We start from the raw sequence: 9,901 nt of genomic DNA, 5'->3' as shown, positions 1-9,901 counted from the left end.
AAGCACAGCTGAGATTCCAGGGTCCCCAGGGACTAGAAAGTCATGAATAAATGAGGGGACAGTAACTGTTGCCTGACCTCCGGGAAGGGAAAACCCTACGTCTTCACACTTCTTCCTGGTTAGAGGAGCCCCCAAATCTCCAGTATCAAGCTCCAGGCATAGCTAGAGTGGACTGCATTTAGGATGCGGGAGCTGCCCATAGATGTTTTCGGGATGATTGCCTGCTGTGTGTGTGTGTGTGTGTGTGTGTGTGTTTAGCTCTTCCCCCTTCTCTCATGTCTGGTGGGGATTGTATGGGTTCCCTGTCAGCAGTCTACAGGCTGGTATGTGTGAAGGAGCTTTGTGAGTTTGCCTTTGGTACTGTGTGGAAATTGTCCAGCCAGAGGTGTTGTTGGAGTCTGTATCCTACACGCGTGTGGGTCATTGGTTCATGTACAAGCATCTGGAGTTAATACTAACATGGCCCCCTTGCTGTGCAGTAGGGACCTGTTCCTGAGTTCTGCATGCTACATTCCTGTATCATTTCCCCTTAGAAGGTTGGCCCTTGAGAACAGGATTTCATTACATACTTAGCCCAGTCCCTAGCACCTACATTACTACCAGACCCTCTTAGGCAATCAGTGTACTAGTGTTGACTAAGCCAGTTGGGGGTTGGATGTGAATGTCTCTGACTGTGCACTCAAGCTGATTTAACTTCTGATTTTTGTGATGGGTGGGTTGCCTGAAAGTGAGAATCTCTGGTGTGTGTGTGTCCATGGTGTGTCCACTGTCTGAAGGTACCTGATTGGGGTATGTACTAGCATGCCTGTGCAACTCTGGTGTGTGAGGTGAAGCTTCACCGTGTGTGTGTGTGTGTGTGTGTGTGTGTGTGTGTGTGTGTGGTGTGCGCGCGCGCACCGCCCCCACCCCATCTCTGTCCGCACCCTGCGTTCCTCCAGGAGGCGGAGAGCCGGGTGTGTGGAGGGCACTGCGGCTCCGCCGCCCGCCCTCCGTGCTGCGGCTCCAGAACGTCACCACCCTCTCCACCTCGGCTGCGGTCCCCGCCCCCGCGGTCCTTTGTAGCTGGCGGTGGCTGCGGCCCCGGTCACCGCAGTCCCCGCCCCCGTCCCGCCCAGACCCCGCCCCTCGTGGCCACGCCCCAGTCCTCCCTCCCTCTCTCCCTCCCTCCCTCCTTGCCCGACCGCAGTCGCGCTTGGGCCGCCGCGGGCCCGCACCGAGGCGCGCAGCACGGAGCCAGCGGTGGCGAGGGCTGACCGCCGGGGACTGGGATGGCGGAACGGCGGCGCGCGTGGAACACGGAAGACGACCTGCCAGTGTACCTGGCGCGGCCGGGCAGCGCGGCGCAGACCCCGCGTCAGAAGTACGGCGGCATGTTCGCTGCTGTGGAGGGCGCCTATGAGAACAAGACCATCGACTTCGACGCCTACAGCGTGGGCCGCCGCGGCTCCGCGCGCACGCCACGCAGCGCTGGCCGGCCCGACGCCGTGGGCCTGCCGTGCCCCGGCGGCAGCGAGGACACCGCCAGCGATGTGAGTGAGCCCTCTGGTTCTGCCGTCAGCTCGCCAGGCGATCGTGATGACAGACCACCGGCGTTGCGCATCCGATGCCCTGCGCCCCGCGACCTGCCCCTCGGTCGGGACAATGGCCAGGTACCCTCGGGGCGCGTGGACCGGACGTGGGGGGCGGGGCCCTTGGAGACCCAGGGCTTGGGCAGCGCGAGGGTGAGTGCTAGGGCCCGCTGCCACCAAGGTCTGGGGGACTGCAATGGCCCCTCCCCCATTTTATTCTACAAGAGGTTCAGAGAGGTTGTACGCTAGGCCAGGGTTGGCCAGCATAGTCTCTGGACTTTGGAGGAATTTCTCAGGTCTAGAACGCCAGAACCAGGTTCAGAGAGGGGAAGTAAGTTGCTGCAGCTGCCGCTAAGGGACCTGTAAAAATGAATTTAAGCCTCATTACTCTTTCTGGGGTTCTTTGAATAGGGAGCATTCTCTGTCTTCCTCCAAACATCTATTCTCTCCTCGATTGTGAAGTCCTTATGCTCTGGGAGAGGTTCACCAAATGACTAAATGTGCAAACTCGAAGGAAATCTGGGATTTGAATCACGAGTTCTCAAAGTGGGGAGGGATATCAGGGAAAGACACGGCCAAGGCTTCGGTCCTATATGTTTTCTTCCCTAAGTTGCGATTTGCCTGGGAACATGGCTGGACTGATAGAAGAGTCCTGGACTGGGTGGGTGAGGTCAGAGCCACGTGCCTGGGAAACAGAAGTTGGAATAAAGCTAGGAGCTCTCCCTTGAGCGCTGGCTGGTCTGGCTAGGCAGCTTGACCCCACCCTCCAGAAGTTCCCAGGCTGGGGCGAGCTGTGGACTCATTTCTAGAATTAAGTTCCAGGTAGAGATTGATCAATAAATGTTTGCTGTTGAGTTTTATTATCATTCTTAATTATTTAACTCTTCCCATTAACGCTATGAGAGGCTCAAAATGAAGCAAGAGGGAGGGAGATCTTGAACAGGACTGTAATCTGTACTACCGTTTTGGAGAAGGAAATGGACTGGTCTGAGGGTGGTATCCCTGCCTCTGGCTTTTTACGCCTACTTGGGAGCTCTCCGTGGTCCTGAATCTGGGACCTGGGAGTGGGAGACGGGGTTGAGGGGTGAGGAGCAAAGAACTAGCTGGAGCCTCGCCTTCCTTATCCCTTTATCTCCTCCTTGGTAGTAGGACCTCGCGTGGGAAACAGAATCTCTGGCTCCATCAGAGCTTCAGGGTTCCGAAACCCAGCCACCGCCTGGAACCAGCCGAGATGTTTCACCTTCTTTAAGCTGTCTCCATCTGTGACTCGAAAGTGGCAGTCTGCTCAGTTTCCCTGAAGGGGAGTACCCAGGAGGCGAGTGCTCTTTGTGCCTGGTTCGGAGCTGACCTTGGCTTGACGTTGGTGGTCAGGGTCATCCACACTAGCTTTGTCCCCAGCTCTGCCATGGCCGGGGGGCAGCTGTGCCTTGGTATTTCTGGACTCTGGTCGCTTCACCTGCTCCTGTGTTCTTCCCTCCCAGGTCCCCTCTGTCCTTTCTCCCAGGCTTCTTAGGGACTGGACAAAAGACTGCGTCCGAGTTGTCCCAAAGCACTCGCTGGTGGGGACTGTGGAGCGAAAGAGCTCGCGGCCCCTTTACTTTTTGGAGACCGCAGGGCTTGGATTGCAGAGGGTTGGGGATCCGGGGCTGGCCTCAACTCTCCTGCAAAGGGTGCCCGGGCCCCTCCCCCGCCCATAAGGCTCTTTTCTGGGAGGGAGGAGGGGTTTCTACAGCGCAGGCGCAACGTTTGCAGTTGCCAGAGGCCGGTGGCTGCAGCGCTTTGTACCGGCAAAGTCTGCTTGGGAGCAGCAATCTGTTTGGCTAGTCGCAAACAAGGCTCCTCCCTCTGACTTGCACGTGGCCCAGCCCCTCTCGGTAGCTTGCCTGCCTAGACCTCTCTGGCTGACCCCAGGGAATGCCGGGGTGCTGGAACCTATTATTTAGTGTTGAGGAAGGGAATCCAGGTGTCAGTTGGAAGGATGCCGCTGCCATCCGCAGCTTCCGGTCATTAATGAGAATTTAGGAGCCGCAGAACAGGGACTGAATGAGTAGGGAACCGCATCGATGCAGGACACTGCCCTGCGGCAGCTAATATATGTTATTTTTATCTCTGTATATGTGCGGAATTTTACCTCTGCAAGCTTCAGTTTTCTTATCTGTAAAAAGGGGGAATCATGGCTTAATGGGTTCCCGGATATAAGCTTGTTCTCTCTGAGCCTGTAACCCCACCTGATCTCCTGCAGTGGACTAGGGAACCGCCTTTTTTCCTGTACTGCAGGATGCCAGACCCCAGCAGGGTCCAGAGATTTTTTCACGCCTCACCTTCCGTGGCAACCCGGAAGTGGAGGAGAGTGTCTATGCATAGGGTCAGTGGAGGGAATTGGGCAGGCAGGAAATGAGCTCATTGGCAGGGAAATGGCTTGCTCCTGCATGGGGCCAGCTGCCCAGTGCTTTAAGGTCTACTGGGGCTCCCTCTCCATCTTTTGTCCTCTCTTGGCGAAGTTTGGCAAGCTTTGTCCTGCCTTCTTTCTTACCTCTTCCAGAGCAACATCGGGACTATGGGTCTTCTGGGCTTTGAATACTCAAATGAGAGTCAAGAAAACCGCATTTTTCCCCGTCCCCAGAGCTGTAGAGACCTTGGTGTCAGTTCTAGCTTTCCAAGCACTCACTGTCAAGCTACTGGTCACAATGACAGGACACTGAGAGGAGAGAGCGGCTGAAGGGTCAGAGCCCATTATGACCCATGGATTCTGGCTGGCCTAGTCCTTTTTGCTGCAATGCCTCTAACCGGGAATGAAAATGGAGCGGGTAAAGAGAGAGGTGAAGACCTGGAGATGGGCCCTGAAAAAAGAGTAAATGATTACACCTTGACTAAGGTTGACTACTCAAGGGTACAGCGTGAAGTAAGGCTTGGGTTTGGGTATGGAAAAGGCCCATTCAGGGGATGGAGAAACAGAGAAAATGAATGGAGTGGTGGGGAGCGGGGGAGGGGGAATCCTTGAGCGCGACCCTAAAGGGCCAAGGATGCTTACAGAAATTAGGAAGAGTGCTGGCTCCCGGTCCACACTCCCTTCCAAGCACAGGTTACCGGGAGAGACTCAGAGACACCTGTGGCTTTGCCCAAAGCCTTTGCCCGTGCGCCCGAAGACCGTTCCTTGCTTTTAAAAAACACTGAAAAGCAGATTCTCCTAGTTGCGCGAGCAATGCCGGGGCTCAAGGCGCTGGGCGGGGGTCGGGGGCGGAGTGGGGGAGATCGGAAGGGAAGCGCTTCCTGGTTCGAGCCGAGAGGGGCGAATCCGGTTCTGCGGCCGCCACCGGGAGGAGCTGTCTGTCTTCAGCGCCCTCCTCTCGCCCTGCCTCTCCCTCCTCCTCCCGCCCTCCTTGCCAAGCCGGGAGGTGCAGGCAGCCGGAGCAGCGGCGGCGGGCCGAGCAGCGGGGAGTGGGCAGCGGTGGTCGCCGAGCTTCTGTCCTTTCTTCCATCCCTTCTGGGCCTTTGTCGCTGCTCCCACGAGTAGCGCCGCCGGGGGAGAGCCGGGTAGGGCGTCAGACAGTCGGCAGGTCCAGAAGCTAGGTGGAGGGCTCCAAGGGGGCAATGTCTCATCAGGGGAAGAAGAGCATCCCGCACATCACGGTAAGCGCCCCCGCCTTGCCGCGGTGCTTTGTGGCCTGAGGGTGGTCGCCATCAGGGTCCAGACCCGTGGGGGGACAGCAGGGGCGCCCCCGGAGGCTTCCTGCGTCGCCGCGAGTGGGGCGGGGCCCGTCTCGCCGAGGCCGCCCCCTCCCCCTCTGGGGACAATGAGTGGGAGCCCCGCATGGCAGGGCGGGGCTGGAGTCTCCGGTCCCTCTCTCCGCGGGCGTGCAGCCCCCTCCCTCTGCGGGATGTGCCGGGAGGATGGCGTGGAGCTGAACAAAAGAGGGAGGGGCGCGGGGCCCTAACCCCCTCCCTCGGCCTCGCGCGAAGATGGAGAAGGTTTGCCTGGCCTAGTGCACCTGGTTCCTGCAGCACCCCTCCCTTGCACCTTGCAGCCTGCAGAGGAAGGAAAAAGATGCGGTTCATCACTCTTCGCTTACTGATGGGTGGAAGGCCGGAATTGGAGCTGCGCCATGATGGAGAGGCACCTCTCCCATGTCTCACTGCAGCTAAAAATAACTCAGTGATCCACACTGGCAGCTGCGGCTTCTTAAGGGTTAACCGCAAAGGCTGAGCTGCCCGAAAACGGGGTAGTAGTGTAGGCTGAACATCTGGGCTGTGTCCCTGGGTGTGGCCGGAAACAAAGGAGCCCTGATCTCTAAGCTTTGTCTAGGCTGGGAGCTAAGGGTGATGAGGTCAGAGGCTACATCCTCCACTGAGTTCCTGCCTGGTGTTAGAACCGTCACACAGTTGCCCAGAGATGGCAGCCCAGAGCCTGGGGTCGCAATGCTGGAGCATCCAGGTGCTGGGAGGTGGGATTCCCAGAGCTGGCATTCCCAGGGGTAATCTTGAGGTTTGAGGGTGGAGACTCGGCTTGATTCATACAGGGTTCTGGCTCAGGGGCAACTCCAGGGCCCCTGCAAGGCAGCTTCTGCTTAGAGGTGGGTGCTGACTTTTCCTAGGGAGCTGTCAAATGTGACACCCTGCTAGTTTTATGGTCCTAGGGAGGTCTTTCAGGGAAGCGCTGCTGTGAAGCAGGGGGAGACTGGAAAATAGGCTGTGAATACGGGTGAGAAGGAGGGTGGGAGGAGTCTTGGTTCCCTGTCTGGCTTTCACCCCTGCTGAACCCAGCTTCAGCTCTCACCAGCAGAACTCTGCTGCGTTCCTACCTACAGAAGCGACTCTAGGGGATGGAGGCAGAACCATATCTATCCATTTTGTAGACCCTGCAGATAGGAGAGGTCCTTGGAGGGAATGTGGTGGCCATTTGCGAGACAACGAGGAAAAAAAGCCTGGAATTATTTGAGCAGGTTCCTGTGGGAATGCCTGCTGATCTTGGGCCCCTGCCAGGGGAACTAAGGCAGGTAATAAGACGGGCCTGGTACAGGGACTAATGATTCAATAGCTTGGGTCCCTCTGTGTTGTGTGCTCCTGGCAGAGCTAAGGGTGCCAGTGTCTCGGGTTGAAGTCCAACAGATGGCTGCTAGGTAGGTCTGTGGGGAAAGGCTCCTTTGGAGTTATTCCTGTGGCTCTCAGACCGTTGAGCTGCAGGGACATCCTGCTGTGACCTTCTGCAATGGAGACGAAGGGCTCAGCCTTTACATCAGATGGCTGTGGGTATGTATCCTGCTATGGTGACTTTTTGAACCCCAGTTCTTTGCTATCCATAGCAGGTACCCCCACAAGACTCATGAGCAGCCTGGCCATCCCGGCAGAGTTGTTAGTGTGTTGGCACCCTTGACTTATAAAAGGCTTGGGTACTGCTGGCCACTCTGCTGCTTTAATCCTTTATGTAAAGTAGACGATTAACCTGTGGGACCATCGCAGAGATGTTCTGCTACCCTCAGGAGTGGTTCCAGCGAGTATGGTGAGGAGAGATGCAGAAAGGGTATCTCAGATACTTAAAAAGGCCTACAAGAAGGCACTTGTTCCTTTGAATCACATTATCTGCCCCAACCACAAAAATTTGTGGTTTTAAGAGGAAATAGCAAGCTTTAGAGGCTGGATGTGAAGGTAAGAACCCTTCCTACACATGAGGACCTTTTGCTGATGGTACATAGACTGTGATGGGGTCAGGTCCCCTTTGAAAATGCCACTGTGGCTTTCTAGATGCTACAGCCCTCACCTGCTCCCCAAGAAGTCACTGGATAGATTATAATAAGTGCCTGGTCTCTGCCAGACGTAGGGACAGTGGGAAGTAAATGGCCTTAGCTCCCACAATTAGCAATAATTGACATCCAATCCATAAATGGCCATAAAAAGTGGGTATAGTGAAGGGGAGTAAGGAGTCTGCAGGCAACTTCAGCAGGTATGTAAAGGACAGTGGTCAGAGGAGGGGGTTCTTGGAGGAGGCAGGAGAAAAGCCAGCATTATGGGTTCCCACCTCTGCTGCCATGTGGCTTTTCTGAAAGCAAACCTTGGAAAAGTCAAAGGTGCTTCAGTCAGCCTGAGGAGAAGCTTGAGGTGCAGGAAGGCTCGAGATTCAGGGCACAGAAGCAAACAGAGAGCACAGCTGTAATCTCAGGTCCCTTTTGCAGGGTGCTGGGTCACCCCATGGGCCCATTAATCTCTCTGATGGGGAGAGATCCACAGAGATGGAGATCTAGGCTTCAGTGGGGAATCCGGAGGTGTGTACTAGAACAAGGAGCACAGGGGCACACAGGCCATGCACCGTATGGACAGACATGAAGATGGAACTAGAAAAATGCTTTACTCTGATTGGCTGTGATTTGGAGTTATTTCTTCTTTTAAGCATCCCAGTCTTTCGTGAGATGATGGACAGGTTGGCCTGATGGAGAAGGAAGATGGGAAACACACACTTAGTCTCCATCCCTAGGGGCTAGATAAAATATTGATGAAGCTCTCTCATGGGTGGATTTTCCTGTAATGAATAGCACAGATGGGGAGGGGGGAGTTAACATAGCTGAAGCTATTTACAGGTGCCCACTGCGTTTAGCAAGTACAGTGTCTTGGGTGTGGCTCTGAGCAAACAAAGGCACTGGGCTCCCTGGCCTTGCAGAAGCTCTGGGCTCCCAGAGAAGCCACAGGGTGTGTGTGTGCTTGCTCAGCTGTGTGCAGGGGGAATTCAGGGAGCTTGCTATGGTGCTTCTGGTTATTATTAACAATGGGACTTGCAGCCCTTGCTGTAGTCTACCTGACTCCTATTATCTTCCACACAGATCTTAGAGCCATGGGAATAGGGTAGCCTAGGCGTATTATTAATCATCATTGCTTCCCAAAGAGGAAACTAAGGTTCAAAGGTGTGCAGTGGCGGGTCAAGGTTCTTGTATCAGGCTAAGGAGGAAAGATTCATGTTCAAGTTTACATTCAAACAGACAGAGTAAGTGGATTGTTCTGCTTGCTGAGAAAAATCATTGGGTGGGCATTTTGCGGTGTGTGTTTGTATATGTTAATATATGGTGGTGTGAAAATGTGTGTGTGTGTGTGTGTGTGTGTGTGTGTGTCTGTGTCTATGTCTGTGTGTCTGTGTGTATTTAGTCAAACAGTGAAGGCAGGGAAGAAACTCATATTAGGCTGTAGTTGCGACTCTAATATAAAACATCATATGGGGGAAAAGAGAAAAAAAAAGCAAGCCTGTGAAGCATGTGGCTGTCTATCCCAAAGGGGACCTTCGTCTAGAGTAGCTGTTCACTTATTCCCTGAGTCTTTGCACAAATGATTTGGATACTTGCACAATTTGGAAAATCAATTGGAAGCCACATACCAGCACTAAGGACCCAGGAGGAGCTGAGGACAGCACACCATAGCCACCATGGGCTGATCTGAGCTTCTGCCAACCATGACAGAGGCAGAAACCCCAATAATGTAAAGTTTATGAGCAGGAAGAAGTGAGCCAAATTCTAAGAAAAAATATTTCTTTTACAACCAAATTCTTTTTATGTCTTTTTTATTTACATTTTTTTTCATTTTACATACTAGCCCCAGTTCCCCTCCTTCCCCTTATCCTGCTTCCCCATCTCCCCCCATCCTATTCCCATCCACTCCTCAGAGGGACTCACTTGGGTAGTCAACAAAGTTTGGCAGACCAAAAAAAAAAAAAAAAACAAATTCTTAAGGAGGTTTTCAGAAGGGACACAGAAGTGACAGGGCAGTGTCAGAGCACAGTGACCCACCAGTTTGAACACTCATCCTTTGAATTTTTTAAAAAATTTTTTTGAGGCAGGATCTCACTTCGTATGTAGCCTAGGCTATTCTATAACTCACTCTGTAGCTCAGGCTAACCTTTACTTATCAATGCTCTTGCTTAGTTTTCCCAGGTGCTGAGATTCCAGGCATGAATTCCTTGTACCAGTTCTAATATTTCAGGCATGATTCCTTATAACAGTTGCTTCCTGGGTTCATTACAAAGTGAACTTGGCCAATGCTTATGGAACGCATTCGGTGTAATACTCCCAAGAGTTCTTAGCACATAGCAATATCTAACAGGTCAGACACAGCTCCTTACTCATTCACCCCAAAGAAATAGAAATTTGAATTTCACCTTAGCGACTAATACTGTTCAAATAGTGACTGTGCAGGATTCTTTACCAAGTTGGCCATCAAAGTGACAAAGTACACACATCCGAGACAAGTTAATAGTAGCTAAAGGACAGGTTGGCTCAGAGCACGCCAGGGGAATTCTAAGACAAGGATCAGGCTGTGGTACTGGCTAGAAGCCACAGAAGGCTTCATGGGTTTCACAA

The 9,901-nt window shown here is 53.7% G+C and overlaps 1 protein-coding gene across 1 annotated transcript in view; it reads left to right on the top strand.

Annotated features, from left to right (window-relative positions):
* The first annotated feature begins 1,268 nt into the window (after window positions 1–1,268).
* The window catches only part of Crmp1 (collapsin response mediator protein 1), a 51,967-nt gene continuing 43,334 nt past the window's right edge, over window positions 1,269–9,901 (top strand). The window contains exon 1 of the mRNA XM_038341556.1: window positions 1,269–1,649. Within this exon, the coding sequence (XP_038197484.1) occupies window positions 1,269–1,649 (381 nt within the window). The remainder of the gene's footprint in view (window positions 1,650–9,901) is intronic.

The sequence above is a fragment of the Arvicola amphibius genome, chromosome 1, assembly GCF_903992535.2.
Source record: "Arvicola amphibius chromosome 1, mArvAmp1.2, whole genome shotgun sequence".
In the NCBI taxonomy this organism is placed as follows: domain Eukaryota; kingdom Metazoa; phylum Chordata; class Mammalia; order Rodentia; family Cricetidae; genus Arvicola; species Arvicola amphibius.
This window is presented reverse-complemented; position numbering and strand designations above follow the sequence as displayed.